General features: G+C 40.5%; 3 protein-coding genes across 4 annotated transcripts; all 3 read right to left on the bottom strand.

Annotated features, from left to right (window-relative positions):
- Positions 1-813: 813 nt before the first annotated feature.
- On the bottom strand, positions 814-7,671 carry LOC148407366 (cytochrome P450 2K1-like). The gene is made up of 9 exons (XM_088402986.1): positions 7,259-7,671; positions 6,074-6,236; positions 5,851-6,000; positions 4,450-4,610; positions 3,743-3,925; positions 3,521-3,659; positions 1,842-2,026; positions 1,432-1,573; positions 814-1,336 (listed from the first exon to the last, which is right to left on the bottom strand). The coding sequence occupies exons 1-9, from the start codon at positions 7,535-7,537 to the stop codon at positions 1,146-1,148; spliced, it is 1,593 nt and encodes a 530-aa protein (XP_088259112.1). The 5' UTR covers positions 7,538-7,671; the 3' UTR covers positions 814-1,145.
- Positions 7,672-8,517: 846 nt separating this feature from the next.
- LOC148407365 (cytochrome P450 2K1-like) lies at positions 8,518-14,785 on the bottom strand. 2 transcript variants are annotated; one of them, XM_088402984.1, is made up of 9 exons: positions 14,503-14,785; positions 12,498-12,609; positions 12,279-12,428; positions 11,297-11,457; positions 11,030-11,212; positions 10,809-10,947; positions 10,249-10,433; positions 9,908-10,049; positions 8,518-8,965 (listed from the first exon to the last, which is right to left on the bottom strand). In XM_088402984.1, the coding sequence occupies exons 1-9, from the start codon at positions 14,782-14,784 to the stop codon at positions 8,775-8,777; spliced, it is 1,545 nt and encodes a 514-aa protein (XP_088259110.1). In that variant the 5' UTR covers position 14,785; the 3' UTR covers positions 8,518-8,774. The 2 variants fall into 2 exon arrangements, with proteins under 2 accessions (XP_088259110.1, XP_088259109.1); XM_088402983.1 differs by having other exon boundaries at positions 12,498-12,660; positions 14,503-14,781.
- A 400-nt stretch (positions 14,786-15,185) lies between these two features.
- Positions 15,186-21,671, bottom strand: LOC148407364 (cytochrome P450 2K1-like). The gene is made up of 9 exons (XM_088402982.1): positions 21,409-21,671; positions 19,386-19,548; positions 19,172-19,321; positions 18,931-19,091; positions 18,395-18,574; positions 16,863-17,004; positions 16,613-16,797; positions 16,311-16,452; positions 15,186-16,240 (listed from the first exon to the last, which is right to left on the bottom strand). The coding sequence occupies exons 1-9, from the start codon at positions 21,613-21,615 to the stop codon at positions 16,053-16,055; spliced, it is 1,518 nt and encodes a 505-aa protein (XP_088259108.1). The 5' UTR covers positions 21,616-21,671; the 3' UTR covers positions 15,186-16,052.
- Between the last annotated feature and the right edge of the window lie 745 nt (positions 21,672-22,416).

Here is a 22,416-nt window from a genome sequence, read left to right as displayed (position 1 = left end):
GTAGTTGATTAATTGTTGCTTCTTTTTTTTTTTGCTGTTCAACACGAGTTGACTGAATATGCAGTTGTTCGGACCTGATGGCATTATCAAGATATTTTAATGCTAGTATTGCAATTATAGACTGCTTGGTTTTTAAGAATATCTGTTAATTTGCCTTTATTTTAGCACAAACGTACGGTAGTAAAGTTTGACTTTGGAACAAAAATGTGTATTAAATAGCATTCGCGGCACAAATAATTCAGAATTTTAGTATATGGCAACTATACATGGATGAATGCTATACATCCATTAAACGCAGTCTGAAATGAAACCAACAAGTGCAGTGATACTGTACATGAATAAATATGATGTCAAGATGGCTTCTGGGGGAAAAAAAAAAAGATCTTTTACCTCATAATAAGAAAGTTCAACTTTTCTAGCTCACTGTATTACAGAGCTGCAGCCCCATCTACTGTTACAAATGAACAAAAGCAACAACAAAAAGTGACCGGAGCTAGAATTAGAAACTCTCCAATCTAATCTTTCTAGTTATTGTTCAGACGGTTATGTCAGAAAACACATTTCAATGGCTACATTTCCTTTTCTCTCCCACCCACCTCCTCCACACCCCTCATGTGAGCATATTTATGCAAACTTAGCAAGGGATGAGGACCTTTTTTTAAGGCTGTGATCACAGAGGCAGTATAGTGCGTATTTTATTACAAATCAAGAGTCATATGCAATTTAAATGTAATATATTTAATGTATATGTAGTTGTTTGTAAATTTCCTAGAAAACGTTCTTTCATTTATAAGTTGGACTCGAGTTAGTGTGTGTTCCACCTTTAAAATTACGAATACTCAAATTGTGTTTTGGGTATTATTTTGACAGCATCATGTATGACAAGTTTTAATTGCTCATGCGGGTTTATTGATGGTTAAATGCTCCACTGATGTTTAAATGCCTGTGTAGCCCAGTAATGCGTACATGTGCACATGATTGGTATTTATTCGCAATGATTGCACTTTATTAAAAGCGGAAAATTTGGTCCTTTTTTTGTCAAAACTATACTGTGATACGTTGAAACGATTTGTGCAAAATTTGTAATCATGAAAAAGCAAACTGACGCAATTAGTTGATCAAAAATGATGCGTGCCACGACATGGCTAGCCGGCAAGGAAGACGGCGCAAAGCTTATGCGGGGCGGGGCTGAGAGTGCCGCCCACGCTGGGGTTCAGGTCCAGCTGGTCCTCGGAGACCCCTGGCGGGGGGCAAAAGCGGAAGTTCTGCAGCAGCATGACGAAGAAGAGGAAGAGCTCCATGCGGGCCAGGCTTTCTCCCAGGCAAACCCGGCGACCTGCAAAGCAACCAGCAGAAGGCGCCATTGTCAAGAAAACAATAGGCTTAACTTCTTCTATTCTGCCTAGCAACAAGTGACGGTGTTTGACGCACCTGCCGAAAAGGGCATGAAGGCGTCCGGCTTGACGAACTTTCCGTCCTTGTCCAGGAAATGTTGAGGGTGGAAGGAATTCGGCTTCTCCCACACACTTTCGTCATACAAGACGGAAGTCAGGAAAGGGAACACAGTCGTGCCCTAAGTCCCCAAAAATCAAATAAAAAAATGCGCACAGTGGAAAGTAACCTAAAAATACCTGGGGGCAGATCAGCACAGATAAATTCTAGTCCTGAGAAAAGGTTCTGTTGTAGCAGTTAGACCTTCTTGTTGAAATAGAAGGTGACATAAGTAAGTTCTAGTAGCAAGGGAAGTTTTAATCTTGAGAGAAGATACCAGTCCAAGGAGAAGATGCTAATCTCGAGACTGGTTCTAGTCCTGAGAAAAGGTTTTAGTGTACAGGTCTTGCCTTTTTGATGAAGTAACCTCGGAAGGTGACATCCTGGTTGGTCCGATGAGGGACGGCTATGGGTGCGATGTTGGCCAGCCTCTGCGTCTCGTGGATGACAGCGTCTGTGAAGGGCAAGTTCTTCCGGTCCTCCACCTGAACCTGACGATCTCCAATCACCTGCTTTAGTTCTGCTTGGACCTTGTCTGTGAGATTACAGAAACAAAGGAAAAAGGGAGTGGAAGCATAGGACATGAAACACATGAGTATCTGTGTGAGTGAAGTGGTTTCCTAATTGTGTGAACATGCTAATGCTGTTATGCTAATTTGCCCTTCCTTTACTTCCTATCTTAATTCGTTGTTACTTTGCTTAACATGTTAACGCTACCATGTTCAACTGTTGTCGTGTTTCAAATATTGAAGCTGTAGTTCTACTTGTAAGTTTAGCAAAGCAGTTAGCTCGACATGCTAATGATATCGTGCAATGAAAGCATATGAAACAGATCAGTTGTTGTATGAGCGAAGTGGTTTACTTTGACTAATTGTGTGAACATGCTAATGCTGTTATGCTAATTTGCCCATTGTTTACTTCCTATCTTAATTAGATGTTCGACTTTAAGCTTAACATCTTAATGCTAACGTTCAACCATTGTCATGCTTCAAATTTTCAAGCAGTAGTTGCGTGCTACTCATGTGACTAGCATAGCAACTAGTTCAACAAGCTAATTGCATCATGTGGTGCTAATTGCTCATTCTCTATCATGCGGTCTGTAAACTGATGACATCTAGCAACATTATCCTTTGTTAGCCCTACTTCCGTGCTGACCTTATATTTCAAGAAGGGTTTGTATTTTTTTACTACATACTGCATGTTTATTTGCTTTTCTTGTCAATTATATTTTTTCATTTTCTATATGTTTTAAGTGTGAAAAATCCCTCACTTTACACTTAATACACTTATCAGGTGACCATGAACATTTTGTCACATTTTATTCAGTTTTAATACTGTCAAAATGTAATCCTTTCTAGATGATAGTGTTAGGGCTGCACAATTAATACAATTTTAATTGTGATCACGATACTGGCTGCCACGATTAATTGAGCTGATCATCTGCGATATTAACATTTAAAAAGCTGGCTACACTAGATGTCAAATCAAGCAGTTTGTCATTCTACCACCAGGGGGCAATGGTTTACACATGTTTGCACCCTAATGTATTATTTACCAGAGTGAAATGGCGTTGAGTTTCTCACCTGATCCTAATATATACCGTGTTAGCTGTCAATTGAGACCCATTTTGAAAAATTCGGTTTGAAATGACCGAAAATGACAGTCGGACTGCTCATTGAGTAAAATTTACTTCAAAGTAAATAATGTACTTGGTTCTAAATAGGTTTATTTTTTTTCAGTGGTTTGCACTCAGCAACTCAGTTAGCCGTGTTGCCCTGTGTGCCATTGTTTTAAAAATTATTTTCTTTATTTTAGTTTATTATTATTATCTGTATCAATAAGTATAAGTATCAAGCCTTGAAGCCTTATAGCCTGCTTATTTAAAAAAAAAAAAAAAAAGTGCAATAAATGGACACGTTTGACCAAACATGATGAATAATCGTGATTTCAATATTGACCAACATAATTGTGATTATTATTTTGGTCGTAATCGTACCGCCCTAACAAGTGTGGGGCCACTTTTTTCTACCTTGTATGTGGGGATACTTGGCCATGAGGAGGAGGGCCCATCTGATGGTGGTGGAGGTGGTTTCTGTGCCTGCGGCAAACAAGTTGCCGATGCTCATCACAAGGTTGGGAGTGTGGAAGTGACCCACGTCCCCGGATTCCTGCGCCCAGGCACAAAGGAAAATCAATGGTGGGCACTTCCCAATCCAGTTTTGAGTTGTAACGTCACGTCGCCTTGCGTGACCTCCAGCTGCTGCTGACGGATGAGGAAGGCGTCCACAAAGCCTCTGCTGCTCTCATGGTTGAGAGTCTTCTTCAGACCCTGGATCAGTTCCATGTCCTGCTTCTTGTTGGCCGCCACCAGACTGCGGAGCTCCTTTTTTTCTGACGAGAACAAGTTGCCCAGCCATGGGAACATGTTGGACAACTGAGGAAGAGCAACATGGGCCAATAACTGGATTGGTAATTTATTTGAAAATCCCTTTTTTTCCTTTCTTCTTTTCATAATGGGCAACTGCAGTGTGCAGCTCTCATTGTGTATTACACATGAGTCCTCCTCTGCTGCCGCAGCCAATCACAATGTTTATTCCTGTTTTGTAGGCTTTAGCATTCTTCTAATTTTGCTCCTGCGGCTAACTACTTGGCTAACGAGAGAGAGCAATCCACATTGTACTGTTAATTGATTAACATGGTTGTGTTGTAGACGTACACTTATTTTATACTAAGTGCCCATATTTCATTTTAAATTGGATGTGTTCAAGCAGATATAATTCATGTATACATTTATAGGTCTTTAGGAAGGTTTTTTTTTCCTTTACATGTTTAATTTAGCGTGATAAATGTGATATTTTTGCTAAAGGTTATCATCGCGCCAGAATCTGATATCGTGTTAATAATTTGGGCATTGAAGTATTCTTCCCAGAATCTCAAAATGAATGGTGTTCCATCTACCTGCAAAGATGGTAGACCGAAGCCATGAATGATTTGGCTGATGCGCTGCACCCGGGCTGTGAAGGCGGGGTCGTCGTACCGGAACCTGCTGCCGAAAACCAGCGAGCAGATGATGTTGGACACGGCGTAGTTGACTGGCCGGTGGGTGTCAAAGGCTTCACCTAAAACCATAACCACCACCAGGAAAGAAGAACATTTTGGAGATAGGATACTAATATCACTACAAGTACTTGCTTTTGAGTTGTTTTTTTTCCTGCTCAAGTACCCGTTTATTCAGTTTACACTATCAGAAAGAAGAACCACAGCAACAATTATTCACTAAGACACAGAGAAGGCCAAATTCAAAGTAAAACTGACCTTCATAAATAACATCAATTCTATTGGACACTTTTATTTTGACGTATACCCCGGCAGCGTGCCACTTCTTAACAGCTGACCTGATTCTTCAACAACACTACCTTGTCCAATTGCTAGTTTTGCTATTCAGGGATGCCTTAAAAAGACTTAATCACGCTGACAATTTATTATGTGGTGCCTGTTGCCGGCGATTAGCGGCAGCTCCAATTTTAGCGGTTAGCATTAGCCGTGCTAACAATGGCTTGCAGAAGTACATGCTAGCTGGGGGGGGGGGCTGGCTACTCTAAAAACCACATCATCCTTCTCACTATGTATGTAATATCAACAGCGGCCAGAGGCGGCGCCAAAAAAAAAAACAAAGATCAAGCACAAACGTATGAACTGTTAAACTAAATCATCTCCAAAACATTATTTCGGGTGCAGCTCACGCGGCCCGGTTCCAGTTGATCCACGGACGGGGACCAGTCCGCGGGCCGGGGGTTGGGGACCACTGCTCTAGGGGTACTTTAACGAAAATGACTCAAGTAACACAGTTGCTGTGCTTACTAATCACTTTTGAACAAAACAGTCTTACTCAATGTGCTTTTAGCTAGCAAAAAATTATATATATATATATATATATATATATATATATATATATATACTGTATATATATACTGTATATATATATATATATATATATATATATATATATATATATATATATATATATATATATATATATATATATAATTTTCATCCATATAACACATTATTCTAATTTTCATATGTACATATGTACTTTTGATACATAAAATCTCAAAATACAGATGTGTATGGACATACTTATGCTTGTTTTCAACCTTCTCTGTAGCATGACTGGGTGGTATGATGAGCAATAACTTCTCAGCCATGCTGTTTGCTTCTTATGGTGTGAAGATATTTTTTTTTTCAGGTTACAGTCTCTATTGTACATTGTTCAATTGGCTGCTCTCTCTAAATTAAGGGAGAAACGGAGGAAGAAAAAAGAAAATGAATGGGCCCAAATCAACGCCTGCCCGTCACCTTTGAAATTCTTGAGAACTTCCAAGAGATGCTGGCATTCCTCGACGATCTTGTCCTCGCACGTCTTCTTTCCCATCCCGAAGTCTCGAAGGTTGCTCAAAGCGAAGCGACGCATCTCCTTCCACGAGTCACCATTGGTCCATACGATGCCTCGGGTGAGTCGTACAGTCTCAATCGCTTCCTATGCTTGAATAAATTTGCTCATTGGAACGTGCATGTTTACCGTGATCCATCCCGGCGTCCTTGATGAATTGAGAAGGTTGTCGCTCTCCGAATTCTTCAGCGTGCTGAACCAGGGCCTCCTTGACGGCCTTGTATCCAGCCAGGACCACTACCTTTTTGGGACCCATGTGGAAGGTGAACACCGGGCCGTACTTTTTCGACATCTTGGACAAAAGTGATGAGATAATGTCGATGTCAAGTCACATGTAGATTATTTAGTATACAAATAAATAGTTAGTACAGACTGTGGTCATATAAAACACTTTTTTTTTGGAAGTGTCACTTGAGCTGGAGATTGCTGCACTTCGGTTTGTCGTCTTGGCTAACTTTTAACACACTGGACCAGTGTAGTCTAGAAGTGCTCAAATTAAAAGTCCAAAGTGTACATATTATATGGTCCAGAGGAATGTTGTTATACAAAGACTAAGAAACAAATTGCATTGAAAGCATTTTCACTAATGAAATAAATGCAAAGGTTCTGCAAAGGAAGAAAATGAAACTGAAACATCTTATGTTTCAATTAAAATAAGTATAACAAAATTGTCCTTTTTTCACCTTTTTTTTCCCAACTTTCCAGATGTATTTACAGGCACGGTGTTCCCTCACTACTTTCACCGATTTTTTTCATTGTAATCTTTTGCAAAGGTTTAAATTTTGACTATGAAAACTGAGTAAAATGTGAGAAAATGTTACTGGTTGCCTGATAAGTATATTAAGAATAAGGTGAGGGATTTTACACACTTAAAACATATGGTAAGTGAAATAATATAATCAAAAACAAAAAAGCAATAAACAACATGCATTATATTAAACAAATACAAACAATTTTACAAAAAAAATTAAGAAATGTAAAATGTATGAGAAAACTCATACAATTTAATAATTTTGAAAAATGTCAAAAAAAGATCAACCCCATGGATTTCAACACGGATTTCAACACTCAAACGTTCGTTTCAGTATTGTACTTTACGTAATGCAAACAGTTAAAAAAAAAAAAAGACTAATCCAAAGTGAACTCAAATGACAGATTTCTAGAAAATAAAATAAATGAATAAAACACACACCAAACGAGTGCAATCTGAAAAAAAAAACAAACAAAGAAAAACTGAAGTCAAACTGCGCGCATTCGTGCGTGACTGAAGTCAAAACTACGCGCATTCGTGCGTGCACGCGCATGCACGCTCACCTCCATGAAGGTTCGGTACTGTCCTCGCAGGTTGAGACTGAGCAGGTTCCCGAGCAGCGGCAGCGGCTTGGGGCCCGGTGGCTCCGGGCGCCGGGGCTCCTGGGAACCGGACGCCGACGACCAGGCCACGTAGGCGAGGAGCAGCACCAGCACGGAGCCGAGCACCGAACTGGAGCTCAGCGGCAAGAAATCGGTGGAAACGTCCATGCTTGGGTTTGGAGCAGCAGTGAAGCTCTCACTCACCTGTCGTCGCAAGGTAACTGCCCAAGTCCAACCCATAGTAGGAGGGCAGGACGTCACTTGAGGTCAAATCCTTACCATAATAAAGTCCGCGCTGATGATTTATTGAGAAAACAAGATGACAGAGTTGACTAAATACATACTGTTTCAATAACTCTAAAAAGTCATTTTAGTATCATCAGAATGAGTAACAAGTGTCTGTCGTGAAACCTACCAATACGGTATACAGTGGTTCTCAAATGGGGGTGCTAGTACCCCCTGGGGGTACTTGAAGGAACTTCAGGCGAGCAAACAAACAGGCAAAAATTGTTTTAAAATAAATATTAAATTAATTCAGTGTTTGAGGAAAATATAAGCTCATAAAACTAATTTTACGTCCAATTGCATTCTTGTAAAATGCTAGATTCTCGTATACTAGAATGGTTCCACCCAACTTGTCACCTCTCGTTACCTGCCAAGTTAATGATTTATTTTTGTGAACACACTTTATGTTTAGTATTTTTCCCTGAAAAAATATGTATTTATAATAATTTCTTTTTGAGGACAAGGTCTGACATTTCATGTTGATTATTTCTTCATAATTAATGATTTGTTTTTCTGATCAGAAATCCCCAAAAATGACAATGTTTAATATTTCTTTGATGACATAAGTATTTTGAGAACAGGCCTGACACTTTACGTTGATTATTTTTTGTGGAAAAATATACAATAATAATAATTTATTTTTGATAACAGATTCATTTATAAAATTTCAAAAGCGTACACTTTATGCTGATTATTTTTTTGTGGACCAACACAAATGAAGTTCGAAAAGTTCTAAAGGTTAATAAATCAGACACTAATAGCATGTTTTAAGTCTTTTTTTTTTTTTTGACCTAAAAATGCTTTGCACTGCTTCAGGGGTGCTTGACTGTAAACATATTTCACAGTGGATACATCACTGAAAAAAGGTTGAGAACCAGTGCTTCAGACCTCAAGCATTTAAAGAAATAAAAGAAAATGACACAATGAAACGTAAGTCTATTCAAATATCTTCATTTTATGACATTTAAAAAAAACACCAATATTGCATTATCATGTAGTATTACAGCAGCATAATTTTAATACAAATGTGTAAAAATCATCTTTATTCACTCACAGTCAAAAACAATTTAAACTTGTGCAGGAAAAACACTACTTTCAGACACTACTTTAAAACAAATGTGCAAAGATTGCCGTGATGAAAAAACAAACTGCAAAGTTATTAGTAGTTTGATTAAAAATGATCGCTAGCAGGCTAGCTGGCAACGGGGATGGCGCAAAGCTTGTGAGGGCTGGGATAGAGAGTGCTGCCCACGCAGGGGGTCAGGTCCAGCTCGTCCTCGGAGACCCCCGGCGGGGGGCAGAAGCGGAACTGCTGCAGAAGTGTGACCAAGAAGAGGAAGAGCTCCATGCGAGCCAGGCTTTCACCCAGGCAAACCCTGCGACCTGCAGGCCAACCAGTAGAGGGCGGCAAAGTCAGAAACCTTTTTTTTAAGAAGTGTAAAATGAAAAGTCCATTTTTTTTGTTTTTGTTTTTCAATTTCAATTCATTGATGCATTTCCAAGCATTCCTTCCATTTTCTGCACTCTTGCATCGGCCCCACCCGTGCAAATGAAAACGGCTTGAAGTTTGCTTATGACGACAAGAGCAAGACAGGTGCAATTTGCAAACCCCCTACACCTCCTTGCATTGCCTGTGCAAGAGTAAATACATGCCGACCTTATCCACATCTTTTAGTTTCATTTTGGTTTCAGAGCTGAGGACAAGAGGTTTTGCACCAAGTCAGCCAAGTACACAGCAACATTTAATTTATTAACTACAATATTTTACTTTAAAAAATGCTGAAGTGGCCAAAATGTGTGTTTTGGAGCACAGAGCCACACAATTAGCGTCAGTATAAAATAATCCACCCGCAGGCGGAACTATTGTTATGAAAACTAGGTTCCTACAGGGACGAAATTTATAGGAAAAACGCATGTTCGTGAGAGCAGTGTATTGACACCGATTTCCATGTGAATGTCAGTAAAACACCTGTTTTTGGGCCGTATTCTTTCTGTTGGAATAGTCGCCATCAGCAACGAGCCTCATGAGGATGAGTGCTCAAGAAGCTAGAAGATCATGAACGGGGCAAGGCAAACCACATGGTAAGAGGCGCTGTCTCTACAAATGAGGTGTTTTACTTCCTGGTTATATACTGTATATCGGTACCATAAAAGTCATATTTAATCTGACATTAAATCACCAGCGTACAAAATGTAATTTATATGCACATATTACACTATGGAAAGAATAAAATATCATGTTATAGGCCCTTTAATTCATGAAAACAGATTTTCAGTTTATTCTACTCTGCCTCGCAACAAGTGACGGCGTTGTGTTTGACGCACCTGCCGAGAAGGGCATGAAGGCGTCGGGCTTGACGAACTTTCCGTCCTTGTCCAGGAAATGTTGAGGATGGAAGGAATTTGGCTTCTCCCATACGCTCTCGTCATGCAAGACAGACGTCAGGAGAGGGTACACTGTCGTTCCCTGTGACCCCCCCCCCAAAAAAAAAGACTTAGACCTACTAGAACTACTTGGTTGCACATCACAGGAAATTGAAAGTAGTAAGTATTAATTTAACTTCATGACTCATTCACTGTAAATCAAGTTCAAACTTTGACGTCTATAGCCGTCAATGGCAGCGAATGAGGTTGTGAGTCTGAGTCATTTTTTGTGTTTTGCTGACCTTCTTGATGAAATAGCCCTGGAAAGTGACATCCCGGCTGGTCCGGTGAGGAAGCGACAAGGGAATGAGGTCAACCAGCCTCTGAGTCTCGTGAATGACTGCGTCGGTGAAGGGCAAGTTCTTGCGGTCCTCCAGCTGCACCTGACGATCTCCAATCACCCGCTTCAGCTCTGCTCGCACCTCGTCTGCGGGTACACAAAAAAAGTAGAGTAAGTTTTCTTACTTTTTCATCATTTTATGTGGCCCGCAAAATGATGATTGGACTTCAAATTTCTGGCTAAAATACCCCATTTGCAACTTATCCTCAACTTTTAAACATTTTTTTTTAAATAAAGCTTTGTTTTTTATTCCCAATTTCTCCCAGCCACCAAATTCAAAACTACATAAATTAACTGACTTCCCAGTCATACCAGCCCCCTGACAGAAATTACAACTACATTTCGGGGGTCGCAAAATGTCTTCTCTTTCCTTGAGGGGGCTTTATAAAATGTGATTGAGAAGCACTGAAATAAGACAACATTTTGTTTTTGGGTTGGATTAAAAGCATAAAATAAAAGCACCTTGTATGTGGGGATACTTGGCCATGAGGAGGAGGGCCCATCTGAGGGTGGTGGAGGTGGTCTCTGTACCTGCGGCAAACAGGTTGGAAACGCTCATCAGAAGGTTGGGAGTGTGGAACTGACCCACGTCCCCGGATTCCTGCGCCCAGACACAAAGAAATGTCAATGGTGAGCCATTCCCAATCCAAATGTATTCAGTTGTTGTCATTGCTTTGCGAGACCTCTAGCTGCTGCTGGCGGATGAGGAAGGAGTCCACAAAGCCTCGGCTGCTCTCGGGATTGAGAGTCTTCTTCAGACCCTGGATCAATTCCATGTTCTGATCCAGGTTTGCTCTCCCCAAACTGCGAATTTCTTTTCTTGATGAAGAGAATATCTCGCCCAGCCACGGGAACATGTTGTACAACTGACAAGAAGCAACATTTGGATTTTGGAGTCACCTGCTCCAACTCAATGAGTTTCACCTAAAAGTGGATGGCGTTCCATCTACTTGCAAGGATGGGCCACCCAAGATCTGAATGCCTCTGTTGATGCGCTGCACCCTGGCCGTAAAGGCAGGGTCGTCGTACTGGAACCTGCTACCGAACACCAGCGAGCAGATGATGTTGGACACGGCGTAGTCGACTGTCTGCTGAGTGTCGATCGGACCGCCTGAAACCATAGGCAATACCTTTCAAAGATGGATGGATGGATGGATGGATGGATGGATGGATGGATGGATGGATGGATGGATGGATGGACGGACGGACGGACGGATGGATTTTTTGCTAGATAAAATATGGGGAAAAGTGACCAGTAAAAACAGCAGCTTTGTCTCTTGCCAGCCTATATGGAGCACTTGAGTGCTGCTAGCCGCTAACTTAGCTAGCCACCAATTACTGGTATAACTGCACTTTGAGTAAGTCCGCTTTAACAAAAAGTGATCAGTAGGAACAGTAACTGTAACAGTTGTCGTGGATGTCTATTGAAGTGCCTTTGAAAAGTAAATTCATTTTTGCTGCTAACTCAGCTTGCATCTAGTGCTGCTAACCGCTAATGTTGGAGCTGCTGCTAATTGCTGGCAACACAATGTTGCTTTTTAAGGCTTATTTAATTTGGAAAATTACTGGTAGCAATTGGACTTCATTTTAGGACAGCGTAGTGTTTACTTTGATGTTGAGTGAAGTCAGCTGTCATACCATGTCCATTAGTTATTTGTGAAGGTAAGATGTTATTGTCATACATAGCATGAAACAGATCACCACACCCATGAAAAACGATTTAACTGATTCACTGCCATTAAAGCTTAAAAACATCAAAAATCACATTTTACTGTAATGGCACTGAATGAGTTAAGGTCCTACTGATGATTCCCTCTTGAGTGTTCAGCGATACCAAGCGCCGATACCACAAGGACTTTTGATAGGTAAAATCTCCAATATCTCATGAACAGATGAAGAGTCATACACAATCAAGTACTAAAACGTAAGTACCTCCGAACTTCTTGAAGACTTCCAGGAGGTGCTGACATTCGTCCATGATCTTGTCCTCGCACGCCTTCTTTCCCATCCCGAAGTCTCGGAGGTTGCTCAAAGCAAAGCGCCGCATCTCCTTCCACGAGTCTCCGTTGCTCCACAAGATGCCTCGTGAGAGCCGCACAATCGTCGTTCACTTCATGTGCTCTCTATCATTGTGGTGTATAAACCGTTTACCATGCTCCAGCTTGGCCTCCTTCACCGTTAGAGGAGGTTCTCGTTCCCCAAACTCTTCGGCATACTGGACCAGGGCCTCCTTCACCGTCTTGTATCCGGCCAGAACCACTACCTTTTTGGGGCCCAAGTGGAAGGTGAACACCGGGCCGTACTTCTTCGACATCTTGGACCAGGGTGATGGGTCAAAGTTAACGTCAAGTCACATTCAGATTATTATGTACCGTAAATATATTACATATAATTAGAAAATTAGAAACAATTGCTTTAACCCTTGTGCACACATTTGACAAACTATACACATTGCATTTTTTTCCTAATTTTGTAAATGCGTTTAAAGGCGTAATAATTCAATTATTTGGGATTATTTTTATAAACACCCACAAAAAATTGAGAAAAATTTTGTGACATGGTGACACTTGAAGACATAGCCATTATCTGGTCCCTACCACCACCTACTGTCTTGAGGTGAAACACAAGTCAACAAGAATTTTCTGTTTGCTAACTTTGTTTGACGGCAGGTCTTCATGGTTTTATCTGGTCCCAAATTTGGACAGTAGTTATTTTTGTAAACAAAATCTCGCACACCCAGCAGCAATCAAATATTTTTACATACATCATATTTTACACCAAATATTTTTTATTTTTACATTGTTGATAAATAATTGGTGCATCTTATACATGATAACAAAGAAAATACCTAGATTTGATATATATATATATATATATATATATATATATATATATATATATATATATATATACGTATATAAAAAAATGTTAATACTGTAAAATTTTATGTCTTTTTTTTTGTATGTGTGACTTGAGCTGGAGATTGCTGTGATTCTGTGTGTCGTTTAAGCTAAATTTTAACTTTGATGGTGTTGGAATAAAATATCAAAAGGCTGGAACTTGAGCGAGAGTCCAAAAGTGCACCAATCTATGATGGCCGACTGGGGCAAAGGCACGGGAGCCAGCATAATGCTATAAACAAGAATGGGGTATAAAAAATAATAATAAATAACAGCAAAACAATGTGCAATCACAAAAACAACATGGATGTTAATTTACAACAAAATAAATGCCTCATTCTCTTTTTTTTTTAATTGCGAATGGTCAATGGCTTTTTTTATCACGCCCCCTAGTGGTGTCACTTCCGTTGTAAAGGACTGCAAAAACAAAAATGATGCAACCACAAAAATGACATGGATGCCAATTTCAAACAAAACAAATGCCCCATTCTCTCTTTCTATATTAATATTACTACCTGCAGATGGTCATTGCTTTTTTGGTCCTGTCCCTATTAGTGTCTCTATTTTCTTTTTTTTTTTTTTTTTTAATAATTACTACTAAATAATGTACTAGCCAATGGTCAATACCTTTTGGTCCCACTCCCTAGTGGTGTCACTTCTGTTGTATTTTGTTTTACAGCTATTTTCATCTCTGAGCTGTTTTTTTTTGTTGTTGTGGTTTTTTTGCATTCTTTTTGTTTTAGTTTTGCGCCATATAGTTTTGTGATTGCATTTTTAGATAGTTTTCTTTTAATGTGTATGCTTTTTTTTTTGCAGCTTTTTTAATTTGGGGTGTTTTTTGCACATGTTTTGCTTCCATTTTACTTGTCCATTCTCTTTTAATGCGTTTTCTTGCTTTTTTTTGGTTTGTTTTTGGTTTGTTTTGTTTTTTGTTTGGCTTGCGTGTCGTTATCTCGTTTCTATATTCATAATACCGTTGCAGCTCTTTTGACCCGCCATTGTATTTCAAAGTTCGTTTTAAACATCTGTTTCGAGACTGGAAGGACAGTGAAATAATCTTTGAGAATGATTTATATATTACATAATGAACTCTTTTCAAATTTGCATTCGACAAAAACAAAAAAAACGACGGAACTAAAATGAATCCCTTTGAGGAATTGTGCGAGTTAAGCCTATACAAATAAATGTGACTTATTTTAGAGAGTAGTAGTGAAAACGACGCTCGTTCGTGCGTGCACGCGCAGGATGTCGTTCACCTCCATGAAGGTCCAGTGTTGTCCTCGCAGGTTGAGACTGAGCAGGTTCCCGAGCAGCGGCAGCGGCCTGGGGCCCGGAGGCTCCGGGCGCCGGGACTCCTGCGAACCGGACGCCGACGACCAGGCCACGTAGGCGAGGAGCAGCACCAGTACGGAGCCGAGCACCGAACTGGAGCTCAGTGGGAAGAAATCGACGGAAACGTCCATGCTTGTGAGCCCGATTCTTGCAGTGAAGCTCCACCCAATCTGTCGGAGCCTGACTGCTCGCAAAGTCCAACCCATAGCAATAGGGCAGGACCTGATTTATAGGTCAAGTCAAAAACTTCACCATAAGCACTTTGTGTTGATTTTGAAAACATGGTAGTGTTGAACAAATACAAATCGAAAAGTCCACATTTGGTGTCCTCGTTAGAATCAGTAACAGCTGTCGTAATAATTCACAATTTCTTTAAAACATGACCTTTTTACACGATTGTGAAATGTAATGACAGTTTTCTGTTACTCATTTGTTGTTACTCGATCATTTGTTTGTGTTACAGTGGCCCCTGTTGTTACATGTGAAGACTGCAGGCTGCAGTTCCGGCAAGATCTTCTAATTCTGCTTTAGTAGATGAAAAGGTATGCAGAATGATCGTGTTTGTTTCAAGCTATGGAGATGCATCTAAACATGCTGCACACTCATGTGTAATTATAAGTTTTTAATCACAGTTTTTACTCAAGCACTGGTTAAATATAGGTCAATTCATTCAGTCTTTCTCGACAAGGAAGAAAAGCTTTACAAGTACTCAAATGAAGTCGTAGGTCTCTTCAAGCGTCTTTCCTTCGTTTTCATTATTATTATTATTTTTTTTTTTATTGTAGTGATTTCTTCATGTCCATTGCTGGACTGACCATTTGGCATACATGGCAGATTCCCAGTGCGCCAGCTTCTTTTAGGGCCAATGCAGTGCTGTTCAATTTTTATTTTTTCCCCAAGAGATTTGTCCACAGTTTAGAAAGTGATTATTTATTTACAATTGAGTCACTTTGATTTTGTATACAGTGGTGCCTTGAGATATGAGATGAATTTGTTGCATTACCATGCTCATAACTCAAAATTTCTACCACAAATCATCTTCTCCAAAGTCAAATCCTGCTTCATAGCATTTGGCATTAACTAATTCATATATTACAATAACAAAGGAATGCAAAGGGTGATAGTTCATGCATCACGTCGAGCTCTTTTTGGTGTCTGACTTGGCCACCAGGTGGCAGTACAAAACCGTCAAGCAGACACAAAGATAGATCATTTGTTGGAGAGAATAAAGAATATGTACCTCCAAGTATTGATATATTGTCTGTCTACATGTGTCACTGCACTGATTGTGTTCAGATATTCATTGCTTTCATTTTCATAACACTACTCCATAGATTCTATCTGTTTGTCCAGGGTATTTATGTTTTAGCATTTAGCTTGTGAAGTTGCTTGTTTTAAATCCACAATTTAGTAACGTGAGGTTTCCACCTTGAGTTATTTAATAACTGCAAGTCTTCCGGTAAAACTGTGGCACTCACATGCAGTCAAGTGCTCTGAGCTTGTGCGCCGTCGGGCTGAGGGTGAAGCCCACGCGGGGGGTCAGGTCCAGGTTGTCCTCGGAGACCCCCGGGGGAGGTCGGAAGCGGAAGTGCTGCAGCAGCGTGACGAAGAAGATGAAGAGCTCCATGCGGGCCAGGCTCTCTCCCAAACAAACCCTGCGACCTGCACAACCACAAGCAGCAGAGGGCGCTAAAGTTAGGAAGATTTTCCTGACTCGTTTGTGATCGCCCACCTGCAGAGAAGGGCATGAAGGCGTCTTTCTTGACAAACTTCCCGTCCTTATCCAGGAAGTGGTCAGGATAGAAGGAATGCGGCTTCTCCCACTCGCTCTCGTCATAGAGGACGGATGTCAGGAGGACGTAGACAGTGGTGTCCTGGATGTATAAGAGGTTTTAGTCACGGTAGTTCTACAGAAGTAAGTTTCTTGTAGCGAGGGAAGTTTTGATCTTCAGAGAAGATACCAGTCCAGGGAGAAGATACTAATCTCAAGACTGGTTCTAGTCCTGAGAAAAGGTTCTAGAGTACCGGTCTTGCCTTTTTGATGAAGTACCCTCGGAAGGTGACATCCTGGCTGGTCCGATGGGGGACAGCCATGGGCGCGATGTTGGCCATCCTCTGCGTTTCATGGATGACGGCGTCGGTGAAGGGCAAGTTCTTGCGGTCCTCCACCTGGACCTGTCGATCCCCAATTACCCGCTTCAACTCGTCGTGGACCTCGTCTGTGGGGGGAAACCAGGCCTTTAGGCTCCGATGCTGGACACTCAAGTTTTGTTTCTGGTCTTACCTTGGATATCAGGGTACTTGGCCATGAAAAGCAGAGACCATCTGAGTGTAGCGGCCGTGGTGTCTGTCCCGGCGGCAAAGAGGTTCTGGACTGTCCACATCAGGTTTTCGTCATGAAAGTGACTGTTAGTGATTCCGCTTTCCTGAATACACCAGCAGAGCAACCATTAAAGTCACGAGACACAACAGTATACAGTATATGGACCTTGAACACATCACAATTCATATCCAGAAAGTATTTGTAGCTCTTCAGTTCTTCCCCATATTCCAAAATGGAGTTATTTTTTTGTTGTGAAACGCAATCTGATCTTGATTGATTCAGTTGGGACAGGTTGTGTTATTTAATCATTTATTTTGGTGGGAAGATTGAATCAGGTCTTAAAAGACAGTGGGTGTCGGAGTAACTGTCTTTGGGTAAGATATGTTTGTTTGCCAAAACGAAGGGCAACAAATGTGACAAATTATGACCTCCACTCAAGGGATGAGGCCATCACCATAAGACTCTCAGATAGGACATGTGGGAGTTTGCTCACAGGCACCTGGGACTTTTATCCCATGAGAGACTCATTTCTGTGGTCTGATGAGACAAGGAAGAAATTTGTGCAATCCACCAGTTGGTAGAGTGGTGAGACAGACGACAATCCTTAGTCAGATTGAAAAATCAGCCAAAGATGCCTAAGGATTCTCAGACCATGACAGACTAAGTTCTGAGATAAGATTGAAGTCTTTAGTAAAAGAAAGTTGTGAGTTTGCCGAAAGGCGCCTGTAGGACTGAAGACCATGAAAGACTAAATACTGTGTAATCCACCAGTCGGTGGAGTAATGAGACAGAAGCTAATATTTTGTTGGGGGTGTGCCGTAAAACATATTAGGGACTTTTAGACCTTTAGAGACTATATTCAGTGGTCTGATAAGACAAGATTGAAGTCTTGTGTAAAAGACCGCTGGGAGTTTGCCCAAATGCACCTGAAGTACATTCAGACCATGATAGACTAAATACTGTGGTCTGAGGAGACAAGATAGAAGTTATTTTGTGTCAATGCTAGACTTCAACAATCAACCAGTTGGTGGAGTGATGAGACAGAAGCCAATCTTTTGTTGAGAGTGTGTCATAAGACATACCTATTAGGGACTTTTACACCATGTAGTCTGATGAAACAAGGTTGAAGGCTTATGTGTAAATGCTACATGTCATTTTAGGAATAATCCCATTTTTTAGGGTAGTCAGGGTAAAGTGGGAAATGATTTGCTGTAAGTTTTAGAGACAGGATCAAAACCTGCTCGGGTGCATTCTTGACCTCAAACTGGGCATGATGTTTATCTTGTACCATTTTATCAACACTTAGCACGCAAATGAGATACAAGGAGTTGTTTCAGGACATCTGATTGTCCTTGAGTATTTTCTACTTTGACCTGGACCACTTTGAGGCGAACTGTAGTCATTTCAGTTGAACCTGTGCAGGTTTTTGGGCATTTACAGTTACTGGAGTTGAACCAGTAGACAAACGTTTGGGGGTTGAGACTGCTTCGTACCTCCAGTTGTTGCTTCCGGGCGTAGAAGGCGTCCACCAGGCTTCCGCAAAAGTATGGATTGAGGCTTTCTCTCAGTCGCTTGAATATCTCCAGATTTTTTTTTCGGTAGTCGGCTGTCAGCTGGAAGAACTCCTTGTTCTGGGGCAACCTCTTGCCGAGCCACGGGAACAAGTTAAACACCTGTGCGGGCACAGTAACGTCATGGAACAGAAGATGCAGAGTGGTATACCACACCACGAAACCCAGTTTAACGCAGGGTATCATTTCCAGATCCATTCACATTATTGCAAATGAAAATATGCAATTATAGAGACCATGCCACCATTGTGCAAGAGGTGAGAGGTGTGTGTAGCTCTCAATAGATCAGTATGTTCAAAATCTCCAACCAGAAACCTCACATAGTAGCAATGCAGAGGATTTTTACAAGCTTTTCATCCAAACTTGGAACCACAGGTACCCTAAGTCCGCACCCAGAAATTAGTTAGACCTTAGACTTAACTCAACCAAAATTTTGTTCTACCGTGTTACATTCATACCTGAGCAGATGGTGAGCCGGCCAGCTGGATTTTCCGATTCATTCCGTCCACCATGGCGTTGAACTCAGGATCATCGTAGTCGAACCTGTTCCCGTACACAATGGAACTGATGATGTTGGACACGGCGTAGTTGATTGGCTGCGTGGTGTCAAAGGCTTCGCCTAGAATCCGAGAGGAAAAAAAAAAACAAAAAAAACATGCTAACTTTGGAGATTTATTCTTGGAGATCCTCAAGCTTTACCTTTGAAGTTCTTGAAGACTTGCAGGAGGTGCTGACACTCCTCGATGATCTTGTCCTCGCACGCCTTCTTCCCCATCCCGAAGTCTCGTAGGTTGCTCAAAGCGAAGCGTCGCATCTCCTTCCACGAGTCTCCGTTGCTCCATATGACACCTGGAGGTTGAAAGCCATGTCCAGGAGTTGTTACTTATTGTGAAATTGGTTGCGTCTGACTCACCGTGTCCATCGTTGTACTGCTTGACGATGCGCAAGATATCTCGGTCTCCAAACTCCTCGCCGTGGTTGACCAGGGCTTCCTTCACCGCCTTGTAGCCGGCCAGGACCACCACCTTCTTGGAGCCCAGGTAGATCGTGAACACTGGACCGTACTTCTTGGACATCTGAGGATATGGGAGAGAATTTAGAAGGTGAAGTCCTTCGATGTCGACTTTGGTCCATATGACGGTTTTCAGCAGAGGTAGGAACAAGAGTTTGGGTTATCGGCTTTTCAAGTGAACAATTTGGATTTTTTTTTTTTAACTTTTCGAAGTCCAGTAGTTAAACTTTTCTGCTCTTTTTTCACATACTGTTTGATGAGGAGCTGAGAGGCAAAATGTACATTTAATGGTTTTGCCGCTTTTTGCTGATTTTATCGCACGATTCATTAAAAAAAAATTAAAGGCAGGGTTCTCACTTTGATATCAGAATTCTCACAAAGGTCAGAATTCTCTCTTTAAAGTCAGAATCATCACTTTGGAGACTGATTCTGTGGAAGAAGTAAGAATTTTGACTATAAAGTGAAAATTCTGAGTTTATTATCAAATTTCTGAATTTAAAGTGAGAACTCTCACTTTTGAGGGTTCAGTTTGACTCCTGAGATTTCCGAAATCTGACTTTGAAGACTTTTGAGACTGACTGACTTCTGAGACTTAAAGCAAGAATTCTAAGAATCATCAGAATTTTTACTTTGGTCAGATTTTTTACTTAAAAAGTCAAAGTATTTTTGACCTAAAGTCAGAATTCTGAGTTTATTCTCACAATTCTGATTTTAACAGAAGAATACTGACTTTTGAGAGTAAAGACATTAAAATCAGAGTTCTGACCTCTCCCTCAGGATTCTGAATAGTCAGAATTTCAACTTTAAAATGAGGATTCTTACTTTTGACCAACGTTTGAGAATAAAGTGAAAACTCAGAGAATTGTCCAGAATTTGAATTTTAGGCAAAATACTGAGTATTAAGTCAGAACTCTGCCTGAAGAGGAAATAACTGAACTGAAATAAGTTAAAATTCCAACTTTATTCTCAGAATTCTCGCTTTAAGGTGTGAATTCCGACTTCTGAGTCTTCTGAAATCTGAGAATATCAAATCCTGACAAAATCTGACTTACTTCTGAGACTTTTGACTGACTGCCGAGAATAGTGAGAATTTTGAGGATAGTCAAAGTCCGACTTTAACGACAGGTCAGAATTCTGACTTCAAAATGAGAATTCTGATATTCTGACTCTAATGTCAGAATTCAAACTTTATTCTCAGACATGTCAAAATTTTGATAGTCAGAAATTTGACTTTAAAGACTTGATTGACTTCCAAGACTAGAACAATAATTCCGAAAATCCCCATAATTCTGACTTTAGTCAGATTTCTGACTTTTAAAGTTAGAATTCTGACTTTTGAGAAACGACTTTCAAGTCAGGTCAAGATAAAGATAAAGTCAATACTTTAAAACGAGGAATCTGACTTGAAAGACTGACTTTTGAGAATAGTGAGAATTCTTAGAATAATCCAGAATTATAACTTAAAAGTCAGAATAATGACAATAAAGTCAAATTATGATTTTAAAATGAATTCTGACTCCTGAAACTTCTAATTTCTGAGAATTCTCAGAACTTTAAAGTGAAGATTCTCACTTAAAAGACTTTCAAGACGTTCGTCCAACTGCTGAGAAGTGAGAATTCTGAAGAGTCCAACTTTAAAGTCAGACTTCTGACTTCAACATGAGAATTCTGATATTCTGACTTTAAATTGGAATTTCGTAACTTTATTCACAGACTTCACAGTCAGAATTCTAGGAATAAAGTCAGAATTCTGAAAAATGCTGGGAATCCTGCCAACCATTTTCTTCGTACTCAAACTCAGATCCAGTCTTTCATTAAGTTTATCTGGGTGAACCGAGAGTTTTAAAATTGTCTTTTTCAGCGCATGTGACTCGAGTCCACCGCTGCTGTTTTTCACACGAGTAGCAAAGTTGTTGGTTTGAACCTCCACCAGGGTGTTGTAAGGTCTCTTGAGGTCCAGCTGCAGCAGATTCCCCAGCAGAGGCAGCGGTCTCGGTCCCGGAGGCTCGTTGGCATTCTGCTGCTGCCTCAAAGCGGACGACAGCCCATAGACCAGAAGCAGGATGGCGGCAGCCGTCAGCACGCTTGACAGTCCGCCGCCGAATTCCAGGAGCTCGTCCACGGTCACCATCTGTGGAATGATGAGGCGTGAAGCTGCACGGCAGCACAGCAATGTTGAGATGATGTGAAACTTGATACAGTGGAAAGTGGAGGGCCGGGCTCGTCCGTCTGGTTCTGTGGCCCACATTTAACACCAAGTCTTGTGTTTGGGTTGTTCTGAGCATGTTTACACATGGCAAGCAACATTCCAAATCATGTCCTGATTTGAATTTGATGTTGCGCGAATGCTGCACTCTTGTTGTTTACTGTATACCAAAAATTCTGCAATTCCACATTAACTGAAATAAACTAGATTTCTTTAACTTTTTTTTAATTGAAAAAATAAATGCATATAGTTCTTGTTTTTGTAAGGTGAGACTTGTGAGGGGGAAATATACTGAGAAAAAAAGCAAGGTAAACCTGTAATCAAGAGAGTTATGGTCATAAATGAAAATCAGCGATAGAGTGAAGCCGTCATGTAGCGAGGGAACACTGTACTGTGAGTTCAGTTGTTTTTATTACCAGTTTTTTCCACTAGAAGGTGCTATAACGCAACTGATGAAACCTCCGTCAAAAGTCAGTCACCGCTCCAACATAAATGCATCTTCATCCAACTTTTGCTGCTAAAATTGGTGCATTTGCGTTGCGTGTATGCAATTTCCATCCTTCCTTTGATTATTGTAGTTATTTAAATATAAATATGTTGAATGTATGAACTGTTAAACAAAAACGTCAAAATGTCTTTGTGATTGAATTACTTGTTAAAATAAATTGCTCTCGGTTTTATGTAAATTTGTTGATGTGTGTTGTAATCAAAGTTTTTTTTTTTTTT

Source organism: Hippichthys cyanospilos, chromosome 20 (genome assembly GCF_059441005.1).
Source record: "Hippichthys cyanospilos isolate Australia breed blue-spotted pipefish chromosome 20, RoL_Hcya_1.0, whole genome shotgun sequence".
NCBI classification, from domain to species: domain Eukaryota; kingdom Metazoa; phylum Chordata; class Actinopteri; order Syngnathiformes; family Syngnathidae; genus Hippichthys; species Hippichthys cyanospilos.
The sequence above is the reverse complement of the archived record's forward strand: the minus strand, read 5'-3'. Positions and strand labels throughout refer to the sequence as shown.

Excerpts from the sequence above, each read along its gene's own strand:
- LOC148407366 (XM_088402986.1), bottom strand. The coding sequence starts at position 7,537 with ATGGGTTGGACTTGGGCAGTTACCTTGCGACGACAGGTGAGTGAGAGC. Across the intron at positions 4,611-5,850 it reads AGTTCTCAAGAATTTCAAAG|GTGAAGCCTTTGACACCCAC; the intron begins GTGACGGGCAGG and ends TTATGGTTTTAG. Across the intron at positions 3,660-3,742 it reads TCCGTCAGCAGCAGCTGGAG|GAATCCGGGGACGTGGGTCA; the intron begins GTCACGCAAGGC and ends GCCTGGGCGCAG.
- LOC148407365 (XM_088402984.1), bottom strand. The coding sequence starts at position 14,784 with ATGGGTTGGACTTTGCGAGCAGTCAGGCTCCGACAGATTGGGTGGAGC. Across the intron at positions 11,213-11,296 it reads TGGGTGGCCCATCCTTGCAA|TTGTACAACATGTTCCCGTG; the intron begins GTAGATGGAACG and ends GCTTCTTGTCAG. Across the intron at positions 10,050-10,248 it reads AGGGCTATTTCATCAAGAAG|GGAACGACAGTGTACCCTCT; the intron begins GTCAGCAAAACA and ends GGGGGGTCACAG.
- LOC148407364 (XM_088402982.1), bottom strand. The coding sequence starts at position 21,615 with ATGGTGACCGTGGACGAGCTCCTGGAATTCGGCGGCGGACTGTCAAGC. Across the intron at positions 19,092-19,171 it reads AGTCTTCAAGAACTTCAAAG|GCGAAGCCTTTGACACCACG; the intron begins GTAAAGCTTGAG and ends CTCGGATTCTAG. Across the intron at positions 16,798-16,862 it reads CAAGTACCCTGATATCCAAG|ACGAGGTCCACGACGAGTTG; the intron begins GTAAGACCAGAA and ends TTCCCCCCACAG.